Below are 19,222 nucleotides of genomic sequence, written 5' to 3'. Positions count from 1 at the left end.
AAGGTCTTTTGTAGTTTTCTATAAGATTCTGGCCAACCCTTAAGAATCAGCACCCTCAATTTGCACAAAATTGGATTGGTGTTCGTTGCTTGACAAATCTGTTTTAATTTTTCGATCGAGAATTGCACAAAGTTTACCTTGATATCTAGGTCAATGACTTCTTTATTCCTTTTGCTGGGCAATCTAGACAATGCATTAGCCAATAGCATCTCATTGCCTGGTCGATCCTTGATGATCATGTCATATTCATTGAAGTTGGAATGATGCTGCTGTTAAGTTCTTGAGGCAAATCATTCCCAAGGTTTTGTGGCCACTTTTAACTTCAAATGAACAACCGTAAAGTTTAAAAGCGTTCACAGCCAAAAATGACAGCCAAAAGCTGTTGTTTGATATTGGCATAGCGCTGCTCTTTTTTGGTCAATGATTTTGAAGTGAAAGCTATGGGTCTTCGTTCTTGGATTAGGGCTGCTCCCAGTCCTCTGGATGATGCATCCACTTGTATAACAGACTTTTTTGAAGGTTCATAATAGCGGAGTAACATATCCTTGCATATTAAGTCCTTTATTTCATGGAGCGATTTTTGGTGGCTATTGCTTTATTTGTAGTCAGCATCTTTTTTCAAGAATTCTCTTAGGTTTGCTGCGAGGTCTGAAAGCCTAGGAATGATTGGTGCCATGTAGGTAATAATTTCTAATACCTTTTAATACTCAATAACATTAGTTGGGATTGGGAGTGATTTTATTTCCTCCGTTTTTGGGGGATCTGGGTGTATCCCGTTCTCATCAAAGATAGTGCTGAAGAAACTGATTTGTTTCTGATTGATTGTTCATTGACTACTAAAAACTTTTCCAGATAGGTAGAAGAGTAACTCATCTTGCCTTTGAAAACATTTATTTGTTATGTATTTTAATTATTGCCCATATTTTTTGATTTCAGTTAAAAAAAATTTGTAGAACGCTCATCATCTCGGATGAACCGTTGCAAAAGCATGAATGTCTTAAATCACAGAAAGGTTGACTGGCCAAAGAAAATTTGAAAGCAAGTGACTGGGCAATATTGCACAGGGTGGAGTCTGGAGACTGCTGCCTGCTGAATCATGAGAATTTTGGAGATCGAGCTTGCAATATATCAGAAAATGCATGATCTCTGAACCAGGGAAAATTGACGTTAAATAAACGGAAGAAGAAAGAAAAAGAAGATGACATATCTGCTGAGACATTCTGCTTGCATAACTAAAAATTCTAAATCTCTTTATTTGAATATTATCCATTTGGATAATGCAGAAGTAAAGAGATTTATTATATTGCTATCTAATTTATACAATGCGTTACAGTGTGAACAAACGCCTTATGTAGATTAAAAAGAAAAAACTTTAAACACCTTATGTAGATTAAAGTTTTTTTCTTTTTAATCTTTTATTCCAAACAAGGCATATTGTCACTTGGAGCATAAGTGGCTACTATTTAGGATTGTGTCTAACAGGAGACTGTAAAGAGTTGAGCAGCAAGATGTTTGTTCACATTACATTTAAACTTCAGCAGGTTAGTACAGTCAGTGAAACAAGAAACAGGGAGGGAATTCCAAAGTCTAGCAGTCTGAGGGAAGAGGCTGTTAGAATAGATAGCTTTGCGGCATCTACGAATCTCAACAGTAAAAGGGGTGGGATTTTGTTTCTAAATGGGTTTGTTGAGGGTATATATGTCAGAAGTAACACAAGTGCGATGAGTTCATCCGAGCATATTCCATTAAAATACTTGTAATACAAGTATAGTGATGCCACATTGTGGTGATGGGACAGAGGTTGGAGCTTAGTTGACAATGCAGGACCAATTAGATTTGACACCCTTTTTGAGATGATAAAATAAATCCATTAGTAAGCAACATTCAAAAATTCACTCTCTCCCTAAATACTAACAGCAGCATCAAGAATATAAGAGATAAGTTGAATCAACACAGGTTAAGAGTGGGTGAGAGTTATACTTAGATAGTTAATTGCCTAATAGCTACTTATTCAAGGCAACTAGTATTTAAAATTTAAAGATATTAATCTTCTTTTTTTTTTTTAATTTCCGAATTTTTATTACCATTTTCTACCAAAGAATGCTCTTGTAGAGTATTGGTGTTTGTTGCCAAGTTGACCGTGTCTGTATGTATCTGACTTGAATAAAAAAAGGGTCACAGAGTTCAAAAGAAAACACAAATGTTTTCTCTATAATATTTTAGACACACTAGCCCATTAAAAACAAACAAAAAAGACTAGCTGATTATAAACAAAAAAAAAAGACTAGCCAATTAAAAACAAACAAAAAAAGACTAGCCCATTAAAAACAAACAAAAAAAGACTAGTCCATTAAAAACAAATAAAAAGACTAGCCAATTAAAAACAAAAAAGACTAGCCCATTAAAAACAAAAAAAAGACTGGCCCATTAAAAACAAACAAAAAAGATTAACCCATTAAAAACAACTAAAAAAGACTAGCCCATTAAAAATAAACAAAAAAGACTAGCCCATTAAAAACAAACAAAAAAGACTAGCTCATTAAAAACAAAAAAAAGACTGGCCCATTAAAAACAAACAAAAAAGATTAACCCATTAAAAACAACTAAAAAAGACTAGCCCATTAAAAATAAACAAAAAAGACTAGCCCATTAAAAATAAACAAAAAAGACTAGCCCATTAAAAACAAACAAAAAAGACTAGCTCATTAAAAACAAAAAAAAGACTGGCCCATTAAAAACAAACAAAAAAGATTAACCCATTAAAAACAACTAAAAAAGACTAGCCCATTAAAAACAAACAAAAAAGACTAGCCCATTAAAAACAAACAAAAAAGACTAGCTCATTAAAAACAAAAAACCTAGGATGAGTGCTTTATGCTAAAATTGATGGTTGAATATCGTTAAATTTGTGTTCATTTTTGCATTGAATACTAATCCCTATTAACTCCTAACTGTGCATTGAATGGATACCATAATGCTTAGTTCGATGCACCTTATCATAACAAAAGTCCATACAAAATTTCAGCCAGATCGGTTCTATAGTTTCCGAGAAAACTTGTAGAGTAAATGTGGTATCGTGGTGACTAATCCCTATTAATCTCTGTTTTGCATTGAAAGGATATCTGAATACTTAGTTCACTGAACTCTTATCATAATAAAGGCTCATACAAAATTTCAGGCAGATTGGCCCAGTAGTTTCCAAGAAAAACTAGAATGGACAGACAAACAGACTAAGAGAAATATAATATAGAATATATAAGTTGAGTTACTAGGTCAGCAGGCATCATGATAGAAATTTAATTCCAGTTGGTCTTGAGTTTATTACTTGCTTCTCATCACCATGATGATGATGATGATGATGATGATGATGAGAAGCGAGACGAAATGTCACGTTTGCCTTATGTTGACGTCTCGACTAGAACTGATTTATATTGTGCATGAACGAAGCTTTTGGTGGAACTTAGTATTGTACCTGTGCAGTGACGTGCTAATTGCTCGTCTGTCAATATGCGACTTTGGATGTGTCTGTTATCACCGACCAAATCACAACTCCTCATTAAGAAAAACACCCCCAAAATTAGATGGGTTTAACCGGCTTGATCCAAAGGAGGAAGTTCCATGGGAGTATGAAACTCACAAGTGGTCCCCAGTCGCATGTATATCCTCATTAGGAGAGATGATGACATTAGGTTTTTGCAGCTCTTGCAGGAAGGTATCAACGTTCTACTACATACAGCGCCTGGTATTTCCAAGTTGGTCATCATCTAATTTTCCAAAATTGGTCGCCCATCTGTTACTAACCAGGTTCAATGTGCCTTAACTTTGGTGATTCTGTTTTTCATTCACGCCTTCATGGTGTTATTTCTTGTTAATGTAATTGACACTCTTCTGGAGATTAGGAGTTAATTCTCAGTGTGAGCGACACTCAAAGTAAAATTCCAAATAGGACTTCTACCCAGTCATGGCTGATGGAACAAGAGCATGCTTCATAGATTAAATAAAGGATTCCATTTGAAATTGTGTGCAAATTCCTGAGCTGAAAGATATCCAAATTTGACAAGATACACCTGCAAAAAGATTGGAGGTAACGTCAACTGAAACGTGAAAAGAACACTTTAAGATGGGAACAATAGTCCGAATAATCCAAATGATGCATGTAAAAAATTCTGAACCGTGAGTTATTTCAAAGAACGAACTATGAAACTTGTAAAAAAATTGTTTTAACCGGACAATTAGCTTTTAAAATGAAAAACATATTAAAATAATAATTTAATTTACATAAAATATAAAATGTGATGTGAGTGCAAATTTTCAACATTAACATGCATAGATCTGATGACCTCAGAGGAAGATTAAATATAAGGAGATGTATAGAGAACAGGAGATTTCATTGGTATGGCCATGGTGAAAGAATGAATGAGAGTTCTTGCATTAGAATATGTAGAACAGTTTAGGTAGCAGGTTCAGTTCATAAGTGAGAGAAAGCGATAAAAAATGGACTTAAGAGAAATAGGAATAAATAAAGACCTGGGCAGAGATAGGTTGGTTTTGGAAGTCAATTTCTAAAGGCCATCAGCCAACATATGAAATAAATGATATATTGAATATGATGGATGCGAGTGCTTGTGTTAATAGATGTATAACAGTTGAGGTAGCAGGTCTATTTAACAAGAAAAGGCCAAATAAAGGTAGCAGGTCTATTTAACAAGAAAAGGCCAAATAAAAGAAATAAAAATAGATTAAATGTAAATTAAATTAGACTAAAAATTAGATTAAGTAGATTACATATATACATAATAAATAAGATTAAATAGATATACAACAGCTGAGGAAGCTAGTTTAGTTCATTAATTTTTTTTTTTTAACTCATTTTCACCCTAAACAAGGCATATCGCTACTTAGAACATATTTGGGATCGTGTCTAACAGGGAACTGAAGTGAGTTGAGCAGCGAGATGTCTGTCCACATTACGTTTAAACTTCTGAAGGTTAGTACAGTCGAGGAAGCAGGAAACAAAGAGGGAATTCCAAGCTCCAGCAGTCCAAGAGAAGAAACTATTAGCATAGAAAGTTTTGCAGCATCTAGGGACCTCAACAGTGCAAGAGGTGGGATTTTGCTGCTCGTCAGGTTAGTTGTGGGTATGTACGTTGAGAATGCACAAGTGCTATGAGTTCATCAGAGCACATTCCATCAAAGTGTTTGTAAGTCAGGCATAGAGATGTAACATTGCAGTGATATGACAGAGGCTGGAGCTTGGCCGATAGTGCGGGACCTATTAGTTTTGAGATTTTTTTTTTGGACCTTGTCTAAGATTGAGAGACTAGTAGTAAATGCACTAACCCAGATGTGGCAACAATACTCCATGTATGAGTGAATTGTGGCTTTGTGAAGATATAGGATACGCTCTTTGCCATCTGTTTAGCTATTCTGCATGCTTTATTCTTCTGGCAATCTCTTCATAGTATATCTGGGAATCTAGCTTGTGTTCAGCCTCCATTAATGTTTCCCCCATTAATCATAAACATGTTTTGTCTTATTACCTGGTTAGGTATGATTTATATTTAGAGCTGGAACTTATTTTCATTGCAGATGTAGTCAAAGACACCTCAGAAATGATGGGTGACACCGTGCAAAAAATAATAGAAATCATCAAGAGTCCACGCAATTATGGTAAGTATTGACTTGGGTTCTTTATCTAAGATCTCAAAGAAGAACCTTTTATTTTATATGACGGACGTTCCAACAGTAATTCCTCCTATTTTTTATTTTGCCTGAATGGATCAGAGGAGATTGCAAATTGCATTGTTATGATGACTGAACTTGAGCATTCATTATCTTAAATTTTCATCTCTCTGTTGCAGATATTGACGGTGCGGGACTCTAAGAAAGCAACCACTGTCATGAGCATGTGTCAGAAGCAGAGATGCATCATTGGATTTCTGACCAAAGTGCATTGAGAATGGCGATAACTATGTAGAAAAATAAATTCTGAAGCGCAAAAGTATTTGTTTTAATGGTATCACTCCCGTTTTTGTAGCTCTTCAACTTTATGAGTAAAAAAATAGGAGGCTTTACTTTTGGAATGACGCTCATATGACAAAGTATGCACTGGACGCCCATGCACAGTCATTATTCATCGTTGGCAAAAGGGCATTGAGAAAGATGGTAATTGTGTAGAAAAATAAATTTTGGAGTACTAAAGGTTGCTCGTTTTAATGGTACCACTCCTGTCTTCATAACTCTTCAATTTTTTTAGTTAAAAAATAGGAGGCTTTACTTTTGGAACGATTCTTGTATATATTATTGCAGTGGGCCAATAGGTGAAGTGTTAATCAACCATACAACTAAGAAGGTAGGCACCAGGCAAAGAGGTGGCGGCAATATCAAGAGATGACAAACCTAAATGATTGGCTAAAATGATAGATATCATGCATTTTATTTACCGAAATCGTAAATCATGAGGCAATGAAAATCAGGAATCTGGATCGTTCTGGAGTGATGATGAGCATCTCATGGGATTGAAATTCAGGTGTCCCTGAGGCCTGATGATGTGCCTCAGGTTGGTTTGGGTCTTGTGGACGGAATCTGACGTTGGAATAAGTAGCCAGACGTCAACAGGGTACTTGTTCCAACATCAGACCCCGTCCACAAGATCCAATCCAAAATTTCAAAAATACCCTATCTCTAAACCCATGTGACCTTGCTAAACCAAATCAAAGTCCTTGGTAGCTCTACATATTGAGCTCTGTTGAAGTAAATACTGAAATTTGATACATAAAATACCATATCTCATTTTATTGTGGGTACATGAAATAATTGTGTGTGTGTGTGTGTGTGTGTGTGTGTGTGGTTTACGAAATTATGAAAGATCTCTGTAAAAGACATCACTAATCATTATTTGTTGGATTTTCTTTCAGGCCCAACAAAAGAGGAACTCGAGCAGACAAGACTTGCTATAGAAAAAGAGTTATACAGAAAAAATGAAGAAGACAGAATTCTAAAAGAAAAACTTGAAATGGAAGAAGAAGCGACAAGAAAACTGCGAGAAAAAGAATGGGTAAATTTCAAGGCAATCCATAATACAGGCTTGGTGTTATGGATTGCCTTAAAATTTCCGTTAAATATGTTATGCACGTTTTTTTTTTTTTTTTTTTTTCTTGGTGTTATGAATTGCCTTGGTAAATTTCCGTTAAATATGTTATGAACGTTTTTTTTATTTTTTTATTTTTTTTTTTTTATTCAATTTTCACCCCAAACAAGGCACAGTGCCACTTTGAAGCAGGGGGCTACTATCGGGGACTTAATTAGCAGGGTCATTATGAAGGGAGATGAGTAGCAAGATGTTTGTTAACATTACACTTGAACTTCTGCATATCAGTGCAGTTGGGAAAGCAGAATCCCGGAAGGGAGTTCCAAAGACCCGCAGTTCTGGGGAAGAAACTATTGGAGTAAAAGGTTTTCTTGCACCTAGGGATCTCTACTGTAAAGGGATGAGACTTAGTAGCTTGTCGGGTTTGTCGGGGGTAGTTACGTCGGGGAGGTACAAGTGTTTGCAGTTCGTCAGAGCATTCACCATTAAAGTATTTGTAGGTTTGAGTTGCCATGTTAGGTTTTGTTTTGTATGCTGGACTGCATGGACGGACTGATGACCATACACAGCACAAAATATTTATAACATTTTATTTAATTTTATGAACATTTGGAAACGGAGCTATTAAATTTAACATAGTGATATAGGACAAGAAGGAGAAAGAAGCAACCTTAGTAGAAGTTAGTATCTCCAAATGATACTTGATTAAACAGAGCTGATGTGCAACATGAAAAGAAACTGGAATCTTAGGAAGATTTTTCCCACTATTTATCTGTGCCTAAATCAAAACATAGATTCCATGAACAAAGTGTCTCTTAGAACTGCACACCTGTGGCACTCTGTTCCGTCTTCCTGCTTCCCTCCTGACTACAACCTGGATGTCTTTAAGTCTAACGTAAACTAATTCCTGATGAACTGCCCCCTTAAGTAGACACTTTATTAAATCTCAACGCTAACGTGCAATAAGCCTTATCCCTGAGTGGCTTCCGGGCCTTGATAAGTGGTGACCACCTTGTAAAAAAAAAAAAAAAAAAAAAAAAAATGAAGATTTCCATCATTCTTGTAGTTATATGAGCAACTGGACGGATGAAAAAGAATTTCAAAAGTTACCTGCCAAATATACCCGGTAAAGAGATACAAAAAATTGTTCTGAAAGGGTCAGTTAGAATCTGAAAAAGATCTCTTGGTTGGAATGTATGTGATAGCGGGTGAGTGTTTGGCATCCATATGTGGAACAAAATGTGAAGAAATTTTTTTAAAAAAGGGGTATGAATTGTGTTGAAATTTCTTTGCTGCCCCTCTTCTATTTTGTCCTTTATTTCTCATATTCCATGGGCGATATTTCTAAGCAAGGAGTGAATAATTGCTGTTTTCTGCTTCGGCTGCTGTTTTGAGTCGCAGACGATTTTTTAATCTACTCTTCATATTCTTCATCCAAGTGTCAATCCATCCACCTTATTAACCATTATCCTCGACTGGCTTTTTAGCCTTGACAAGTAGCGACTTAGTAGTAAAAAAATATTTAATAAAGCTTCATATTTTCCTGGGTGGTTTTGAGAACTGCGTCTTTATCATCCATCTGCTGCTAGCTCTGCATTTCACCAACTAACTTAACTGGTCGACTATTTCAAAAGTACCCTATCTCTAATTCTATGTGACCTTGGTAAACCAAATCAGAGTCTTTAAGCCTCCCCCCCCCTCGATAGTATGTTTCCAGTTCAGTTTTGGTCTTCCTCTTTTTTTTTCTATTAGGGAGTCCATTAGAGTACTTTGTAGTGGACTGGTGGATATATTATACATATCCCCCAGTCGTACAAGATAGGAAAAATGATTTGAATTGGGAAAGGAAAAATGAATTGCTTTGAGGAAGGAACGAATAACGCGTTTACTTGATTTAAACGAACTAGGATTTATTTCGTGAAGAAACGCATGAAAGAAAAGGGTACAACATGTGTTTAGTTTTGCGTGCATCTCTTGCTGTTTACTGGTAAGAAGGAAGGTCTATTGTAGTAGAGAGAGAAAGAGAGAAAGTCAATCCAGTTTGGTGTGCATCTCTCGCTGTTAGCTGGTGAGGAGGAAAGTCTATTGTAGTATAGAGAGAGAATGAGAAAAAGTCAATCCAGACCATGGAGATAGAAAACGTATAAAGTGTACATACTGTCTGTTAGCTCGTGCCCCGTACATAGTAGCAGGGGACGTGACGCGCGCGAGCGCACACCTCCCAAAAGGGAGGCGGCTGGTTTGCTGAACCTCTCAGCTCGAGAGCTGGTCTGAAAAGAAAGATGCTGCTTATTGCTCTTGTTTTTATACTTGTTTCCGGTGGTCTTTTGCGCATGTGTGGATTTTCTTTGAAAGGGAAGTGACGTTGTCCATGTGTGCGTGTGTGTGCGCATATGTGAGTACATGTGTGTACATTAGCGTGTGTGTGTGTATATATGTGAATGTGAGTGTATATATGCGAACGTGAATATATGTATGTGTATGGATGTGCGCGCGTATGTTTGTGTGCACGTATGTATATGACAAGTAATATAGCTTGAGATGTGAACGCGTGTTTTTGTGTGAGACTAGAAAAGGCTCGCACAACTTTCTTGGCAAATCTCTCTAGGACCAAACTCAGAGTATATCCGAGCTAGCCTTGATATCGTTTGCAGATTATTGGCGATACCAGTGCGATCTCTTGAATTCTCCATTTGATCTTTCTAAGGCATTTGCAATCAAGCACATCTAATTTCTTCTTCTGACTGATTTTGAGATGCCAAGCTTCACTTCGATATAAAAGTGAATATATATATCTCTCTCTATATATAGAGGAGTTCTGTGGGTGAGGAGAAATAAACTCCATTGAAGTTGCAAAATTATTTTCATCGATAATTCATAGTTTGGAGAAAATAGTTAGCCATCATAGATGGCGTTGTTACTACTGTTTTCATTGCATTGAAACGGTTTCCCAACTTGCATAGGAATTCTGGTGCTTTGCTGTTAGCAATATAATAATCAATCCGTGGCACAAACATTTTTTTATGGTTTGCGCCTGTCTTGCTGGCATTGAAGAGTGGAGGGCTGAAGACGATTATAATAGAAGTGGATAAAAAATTACTGCTAGATCGACCCAGTAGGTTCCAAGAAAACTTTTAGAATAAATATTATATTGTGGTGATTAATCCTAACTACACACCAAACAGATACCATAATACTTGGTTCGCTGCACCTTATTATCACAAAAGGTGATGATTATGAGGACATCTGAACCAAAAGAGTCCTTATATGCTTTTTCCCCAAAATCTAATGTAAGACATTCACAGCAAGAACTCGTCTTGATACCACAACTGCCAAGAGCTTTCCTTGTCTTCCACTGTGCATAATATGAAAATGGAAGAGTCCCCTAAGATATGAATACAAAACATCAATGGAGATGCTACTCAGAGCACTGTATTTTTTGCCTCAATAGTTCAAAATTGACTTTGTAATCTAGTGAGGGGAAGATCTCTTCTGTTCTCTACAGTCCCTTTCATACAGATGTTAGTCTTTCTCTACTTTATCATTATTTTCATGGAAGGTTTTCAACTGAGTGTTAGTCTCTATTTCCTCCCTCACAGCAAGGACTTGTCTTTTTACCACAACTGCAAAGAACTCTTCTTGTCTTCCTATCAAAATGGAATTTCCATGAACAGAGTTTCTTTGCAAAAATTTCCTATCTTTGGAACACGTTGCCACAAGACTGCTTCTCTACTTCTTTTAATCACTACTAATCCCTAACTGTGTTTCGAATGGATACCATAATACTTAGTTCGCTGCATCTTAACATAACAAAGGTCCATACAAAGTTTCAGCTAGATCGGCCCAGTAGTTTCCAAGAAAATTTCTAGAATAGATATGATATTATGATAACTAATCTTATTAATTCCTAACTGTGCATCAAACGAATACCATAACACTTAGTTCGCTGCACCTTATCATGACAAAGACCTGTTGTAGCAGGTCGACAGATGAAGTACCAGTCGACTGTGCAACTAAGAAAGTAGACCCAAGATGAAAGAGGTATCGACAATAGCAGAGATAACAGACACAGATGGACGATTAAAGATGATAGATATCGTATATTTCATTTACCAGAGGTAACCCCCCCCCCTCCCGAAAAATCATAAGGCAATGGAAATTGTGTATCTGGATTGTTTCAGAGTGAGAAGGAGTGTCTCATGTGGTTGAAATTTAAGCATCCCTGAAGTAGGGTGACATGCATCAGGTTGGTCTGGACCGTGCAGACGGGATCTGATGCTGGAACAGGTATCTGGACATAAAGGGGGGAATTGGAACTGGATTAGGTAGCTGGATGTTAACAGGCACTGAAACTGGTAACTGAATGTCAGTGGGATCCTGGAGGAGGTAGCTGGACGTCAGTAGGCACTGGAGCAAACTGGAACCAGTGGAGCTGGTGTTGGAGGAAGAAAGAGTCGAAGCGATAGCAGGAATTAGATTGGCAGGCTGAGAGAGGGGAGGGTCTCAGAAAGTAGACAGCAGTAGAGAGTGAAGTGTGTATAACATCCAGGTAGTTTTTTTTTTGTTTTTTCTACAAAGGAGTCACCACTTATCAAGGCCCGGAGGCCACTCGAGGATCAAGGTTAATGGATATACTTAAGTAATGGAAATTTTTTAAATTGGATTACTTAAGGAGATGGTTCATCAAGAACTTGTTTACGTTGAACTTGAAGACAATCAGATTGTAGTCAGCAGGAAAGCAGGCAAGCGGATCAGAGTTCCACAGGTGTGCAGTTCTAAGAAATCAGCTGTGTTCATGGAATGTATGTTTAGGCAGAAATAAAGAGTGTGGGAACTTATTGATAGTGGTTTTGGCTAAACGAGTGTTTAAAAGGATGATTTATATTGCATTAATTACTTAATGTTTTAGTACTACTGCTGCTGGATCCATCAACTTCTGGGCTTGGTGACTTGATAAGAGTGCATCTAGGTTGGAATTTGGGAATCTCCTTAAACTCCTTGGAAAGCTGCTTATTGCTGAAAAAGTCACTGGCATTATGAAAAGGCATGCAGGTTACTGTAATGGACTCTTAAATGTACAAATGATTACAATTAATTCCTGGCTGTATTTATTAGTCAAAAATGTCTGGAGTGTTTATTGACTGTGTATATATTAATCTCAGTCCAAAATTAAAGTCAGCTGTTTTTGTCGGATATACAAAAAAATAGGAAGTTTGTGTTTTTCTTTGTTATCAAAAATAAACAAGAAAAGTCATCACTATTTTTATTATGTATGATAGAAGCGTGATCAGAGGTTGTCTTTTACGTGTCTGTTTGCCGACAGGTATGTTTGTAAACTGTTGTGTCTGTATCAATAACAATACGAACGCAGAAAGTAAAGGTAAAACAAATATATTAAGACGAAAATATAATACATATTTACAAAGGTGCAGTTGTACTGCAGTTGGAAGATTGTCCGGCAGAGGGCGTGTTAAAGTCTTTCATGGAGCAACCGGCACATGCATCTTGCCTATCCGGCGTTAGAACACAGCTCGCCGGTCTTGCTGACTTGATACCTTTATCTATATCTTGTTCACCTACATATGCTAATTAGTGGGCGTCTTCACAACATAAAAAAATGGGTGCATGCTGTGACAGATCCAGACTGATTAAGAGAAATTATTATAGATTATGCTCGAGTGGCTTCTAGTCTTAATAAGTAATGACTCATTTGTAGTAAAAAAAGATTTTTTTTTAAATATTGTTTTACTTGCAAACTGTTTTATGGTTAAACTTTGTTTTTATTTACTTTTTTCAGGCAAGACAGTTATACGAAGTAAAGCAGCAAGAATTTGAACAACTTAAAGTCCGTTCGATTCCGTTAAGACATTATTTGATGAGACATGTGATGCCAACTTTGGGTAAAGGTCTTATCGACTGCTGCAAAGTACGACCTGATGATCCTGTTGACTATTTAGTAAGTTTTGTTTGGCATCTCATTATCTTTTCTCTCTCAGCTCTATTTAATCAAGCATCATTAAGGACACTAACTTCTACTAAGGTTGTTTCTTTCTCCTTCCTGTCCCATATCACTATGTCAGCCTTAATAGCCCCATTTTCTAGGTACGCAGTTGTAGGAATTGCATAGTCATAGCGGATGGTGTATGACTTATTTCCAACTGTTCTTTCTGGTAAACATGTTCCGAGGATTTACTGCTACATGCAAAATTAATTTTTTCTTTTTTTTTTTTTTTACAGACAATCCAATGGAAATATTTACACACTCCATTGTGTCACCTTATATCATAGCCGTACCTTAGCAGAACCTTACAAGTAGGTGTCAGGTGGCTCACACTCTCTGCTTCTGCGTGAGAGACCCTGCACTTGTTTAAATTGCTGAGACCACTCGTCTTCTTAAAAGCAATTGTTATTAAAATTAAATATGTCCTTTCACAAATTCTTTTGCAATCCATCAACCCAACCTGCAAGTATTTTTTTCAGTCATGTAAAATCCTGGCCAGCACGGTGAACTCCCTTCCCTCTCCTCCAGTAATCTAAGTCTCTCTGATCAAATCATAGGGGATGGTAGATGACTTATTTCCAACTGTTCTTTCTGGTAAACATGTTCCCGGGAGTTGCTGCTGCATTCAATATTCAACATTTCTACAGATGGTCCAGTAAAGATATTTACATACTCCATTGTGTTGCATTATTGCATTATATAGTAGCCGTCCTCCAGCAGAACTTTATAAATGGATGTCAGGTGACCCACCCACTCTACTTCTGTGTGACAAAACCTGCACTTATTGTCATTGCTGAGACCACTCATCTTCTTAAAAGTATTGGTCATAAAACCTTGATCTTGGACAGCCATTATCATCCTCTCCTGATCATAATGGAGCGATTTTCTTTTTAGTTTATCTATAGAGCCTTCTTTATTTTGTGTTTCTGTTTCAATTTGTCAGAAGTTCTTGTCCAAAATGTTTGCCTAATTTCGCAGTAGACAGTCCTCGAGTTGGAATTCACAGAGCAAAAGATTCTTCCCGTGTTGACACGAAGAAAACATAGATTAGATATTGCCTGAGCCTCACACGAGTGTTATGCTGGTGATGGTCAATTTCTGAGAGACTCATTCTGCTCCTCTGGGCAGACACTAGTTTCTGTATGTCATTCGGTACAGTGTCACCATTTTCTTTTTTTTTTTTTTTTTCAATTTTCTTATTTTGTTCAAGCTGGGGATGGGGCATCCTATCAGAGGCCAGATATTCACCTGCTATCTCATACATTTCAATCGAGAGATCTTTTTCAGATTCTAACGGTCCCTTTAAGTGCAATTGCTTGTACCAGTAAAGATATTCCCACACTCCATTGTGTCGCATTGTATAATAGCCGTCCCCCAACAGAACATTACAGTTGGATGTCATGTAGCTCACATTTTCTACTTCTGTGTGTCAGAACCTGCACTTGTTTAAATTGCTAAGACCACTCATCTTCTTAAAAGCATTGGTCATCAAGCTTTGATCTTGGGCAGCCATTATAATCCTCTTCCGATCATAATGTAGCGATCTTCTTTTTTGCCAATCTATGGAGGCTTCCTTATCTATATAGTACTTGGTGAATTCATCCAGAAAATACTTAGCACGCTGTTGGTTGGCCCATTTATCAAGTTGTTTGCAATGGAAGGGCTTGGTGCCTCTTTTGGGCTATTTCTCTAGTAGGCTTGTTTTCTGATTTTGTCTCATTTGTAAGACAGTCTTTGTCCAAAATGTTTGACCAGTTTCATAACAGAGGTTGTTCTGCTGGTTCTTGTCTCTTGCTGTTGATGTGCTATCATCAGGTTTTTATTATGTGAACTCATAAGATGTTGCCTAGTGCTCACCATGGTTACATGATGCTGATGGTCAATCTCCAAGAAACCCAGATACAGCCTAGGCAGACACTTTGACAACAGCATATTCTTTTCATTGTTTTGAGTATATATATCTGACACAGTTAGACACAATCACCCGAGAACCACATGACTCTATATAAAAACATAGAAAATATTAACGGATGCACACTCAAGAGTCAAAACAATGAACAGAATATGCTGTTGTCCTAGCTCTAATAAATCACTAACCGAAATAGGACAATCCAATATATAACAATAACGCATTATTGAGCTATTTAAGTGAGAACTTTCTCTTTTTTATTTATATGTCATTACTAGGGCTATGACAACAACACATTCTTAGCGTTGTTTTGACTCTCGAGTATATATCCGACACAGTTAGACACAGTTAATCAACCGAGAATCACATCACTCTATATAAAAGCATATAAGATATCAACAGATACACACTTGAGAGTCAAAACAATGAAAAGAATATGCTGTTGTCATAGCCCTAGTTATTAGGTACAGTGTCAGCATTTTCATTATTTTAGTGTCTTCTTTATGTCCGTTTGTGGCCATTCAACAATGCCAAAGTTGTATGTTATTGCAAACATGGTTAATCGCAGTGATTTTGTTTCTGTTTGTAAATTTTGTTTTACAAATTTTCCTTACACGGTGTATATATTCACTGCCATTTTCTTCTATCATCTTGGCATGCTGAATTGAACAGTTCTTTTTCACGCCAAGGTATTTGTATTTTTCCTGCTCTTCTTCTGATGTCAGTATTTTCATCAAGCTCTAGGTTTTCTATACGGACCTTCTTTTCAACTGTGTAGTGGGTCAGGTTATCTCAATATTTCATTAGAATCTTTCACTTAGTGATACAAGCACCAAAATTAGCACAAATAACGTTCAGAACATACACTTAAATAAAAAAAAGAAAAGAACGTTAGCCATCAGAAAATTCAAGATGACTGCCAGTTTTCAAGATGGTTGACAAATTTCAATTTTGGTGCTTGTATCACCAAGTGAAAGATTGTTTCGGCGATCTGCCCCACTAGCGATGGAGCACTTGACACACTTATTCAAACCAAGAGCGGACTTAAGTCATCATTTAAGCTAGAATATAGCTTGAGGTCATTCATGAATAGCAGGTGGTTGACTCTTTTGTCTGGGTTTTGTTGGCGGCTCTGGCTCAACGTGTAGGCACTCTGACTTTTATGGAGAAGTTTACTTAGCAGATCTATCATCAAGCAAAAAAATAAAGGAGATAAGCTTTTCCCTTTTTATCTTTGTTTCATTTTACTTCAATCGAAATTCTCAGAAATCAAGCCCCCCCCCCTCCAAGGCCTAACACTTGATCTCTATATGATACATAGATATTTGAATATTTCATCAAATATTCTCCTTTATATCTCAAACACTAAGTTAATAAAGAAGTTGGGAACATAATTTTTCTCTCCCGATTGACCATTTTAAATATGTTATAGTATACCTTCTTTTTTGGTCTCTTGGTCTAACTGAATACCAGGACAAGAATTCATCTAGTCTGGTAGAATATCCTGCTACAAGCTGTTACCATAGGCAACATCACTTGAAGGAGGTGCACCATTGCTCATAAAAGCTAGTGTGACTTATCCATAGAGAGGAGATCTTGCTTGTACTGTGAATGCTAAGTTATTTTGAATATTTAACCATGGTTTACTTCTTTGGAAAAGTGTCCTCATGCCATGTTGTTCTGAAAAACTCCTGTGCAAAGACTTTTAGACATTGGAAGAGTATCTAGCAGGCATTCAGGTTCTCTCTAGTAGGCATTCAAGTTTTACATGTGCTGTAACATAATTTCAAAAATTATGTTGTGTGAGAAGTTATTAAAATTATGTCATGTAACATTTTAGAGAATATGGTAAAATATGATTTTTTTTTTTTAAATTATGATGTGTAACGAATATTAAAAAAAAAATTATATAGTGCAATGTGATTCTTTTTACATTGCTTGGTGTAACATGACTTTTTTCAAATTCTGTGATGCACTGTTATTTTTTACTACTTGAAAGTGTACATTTTTTTTTAACTTTTTGCATTTTTTCATAAATTTTTGTATTTTTTAAAACAAATTTTTTGTATATTTTTAAACAAATCTTTTGTATTTTTCTTGAATATTTTGCATTTTTCTTGACAAATTTTTTGCATTTTTTTCTTAACAAATATTTTGTTTTTTTTTCTTTACAAATTTTGTTTTTTTTTCTTAAATTTTTTATATTTCTTAATTTTTTTTATAGTTTGTATCTTTTTTCTTAACAATTTTTTTTTTTGTATTTTAGGCTGAATATCTTTACAAGAACAATCCACAAATCGATTGAAGGCAAAAAGATTGAATTTTATTACATAACCAGGAAATGCATCATCATGATATGAGAAAGAGATTTTGGTTTTATTATTTTAAGAGTTTATTGTATAAATATTTGCCAAACACTTTGGATTGCTTTGATTCGTGGAGAAATATTTACCAAAGAGAAAGAATAAATAAAAATGTGAAAGCTATTACCCTGTGTTGTTTTTTTTATCATATTTTTTATATTTTCTAATACATAAAGTAAAGCCAGTCTGTTGTTCATTTTTTTTATGATTAATAGAACAGTGTCACGGTAAGGTGCTTATTTCTATTGAGACTCAAGTGAAAATATGAGTTTAAAATAAAATAAGTAGGAAAACGTATACATATACTTACCTAATCAGTGAAAAATATTAGTGTATACCAAAAATTATGGAAAATTAACAAGTAGAATTTTAATCTATATATATAAAAGACAAAATGTTCGCGAAAGGCTTTTTGCATCGAGGTTCTCGTGTCAGTTAGATTCCGCAAGAAGTTTTCGCATATTTCTCAGATTGTAATACCTCAGATTCGCAAATGGACATCGTCTCTATATTTTTTTTGATCAAGTTAAACAAAATTACCACCATGGTGTTGTCTCGGGGGTTTTTCGTATAAAGCAAAACTGTTTGAAAAAGTGAGAAGCTTGGCTGATACTTCACTTAATTGGTCCTTGGTCAATGTAGGGGAAACCTTTCATACTGAGACAATTAGTATTGTTTTTTGGATACTGCCAGAGTATTTTTTGGAGGAGCTGGTTTTTCCCCCCCACATAAAAAACGACCTTGTGTCTAATTTGCGGGGAAGCAAACAAATACCACGACAGAAAGTGAAACCTTACCTGGCCCCTGACCAGATTTAAAACAACGTTCATTTCTGTGCATGCTTTGCAAGTCCTTTGAGATTTAAGTTAATTTCCAACTCATTGAATTCGCTATCCTCTTTGGCCTAATGGTTAGCGAGGAAGACTAATTACCCTACGGTTTCGAGTTCAATCCCACCTCTCTCTCTATCTTAAAAATTTTTTTTTTTTATTTTGTCCTTGTGCCAATATCCTCCACCTGAGCAAAAGTTAATTACCAACTCATGGAATTCACTATCCTCTTTTTTTTCACGTTCTTTTCCTCCTTCGCTGTACAGGTTCGAGCCTGCCTGCCTGCTTACTACCACTTTTTTTTTTTGCTCAACACACATCTCCAAACACCCGGGCAATGCCAGGAACACAGGCTAATCTGATATAGAAAAGGCTAAATGTGGGTGTGTGTTTGTACGTCTTGTAAAAACTTTTGACAAAGGCGACAGAACCTGACGAAACTGGTATCGTTTTAAACCTCGATCTTTCAGACAACAAATATCGAAAAATTGTCCCAAAACATTAATTGGTTCACCCTAAACTCGCCCGTTTTGTACAAGGAGGAGTCGGGTTTTGTGTCGCCAATTTTTGCAAACCATCCTCTTTTTTTTTATTGACTAGCTTTAATTTCAACGTTATCAACTTCTGGTTGGGCGATGGGGACATCGATTAAGAGGTCAGTTCTTTTTTTTTCCTCTTTCATGTTAATTTTTTACATGATGTTGCTAATAATTTTTTTTTACATGATGTTGCTAATTATTTTTTTACATGATGTTTCTATTTATTTTTTTTACATGGTGTTTCTATTTATTTTTTTAAAATGATGTTTCTATTTATTTTTTTTTCATGATGTTGCTATTTATTTTTTTCATGATGTTGCTATTTATTTTTTTCATGATGTTGCTATTTATTTTTTTTTACATAATGTTGATATTTATTTTTTTAAATGATGTTTCTATTTATTTATTCTGTGATGTTGCTATTTTTTTTTACATGATGTTGCTAATTATTTTTTTTTTACGCGTTGCTAATTAGTTTTTTTTAACATGA

At 35.9% G+C, this 19,222-nt stretch overlaps 1 protein-coding gene across 3 annotated transcripts in view; it reads left to right on the top strand.

Annotated features, from left to right (window-relative positions):
* The window catches only part of LOC145268330 (adenylate kinase 7-like), a 107,186-nt gene extending 89,700 nt beyond the window's left edge, over positions 1-17,486 (top strand). For all 3 annotated transcript variants that reach the window (XM_080123821.1, XM_080123822.1, XM_080123820.1), the window contains 4 exons: positions 5,590-5,670; positions 6,918-7,057; positions 12,888-13,046; positions 17,267-17,486. In XM_080123821.1, coding sequence (XP_079979947.1) covers positions 5,590-5,670; positions 6,918-7,057; positions 12,888-13,046; positions 17,267-17,305 — 419 coding nt within the window. In that variant the 3' untranslated portion in view covers positions 17,306-17,486. The remainder of the gene's footprint in view (positions 1-5,589; positions 5,671-6,917; positions 7,058-12,887; positions 13,047-17,266) is intronic.
* Positions 17,487-19,222: the final 1,736 nt, after the last annotated feature.

This window comes from Euprymna scolopes, chromosome 43 (genome assembly GCF_053919585.1).
Source record: "Euprymna scolopes isolate OS-2025 chromosome 43, ASM5391958v1, whole genome shotgun sequence".
In the NCBI taxonomy this organism is placed as follows: domain Eukaryota; kingdom Metazoa; phylum Mollusca; class Cephalopoda; order Sepiida; family Sepiolidae; genus Euprymna; species Euprymna scolopes.
Note: the sequence above shows the minus strand (reverse complement) of the source record. Positions and strands in the feature narration are given on the sequence as shown.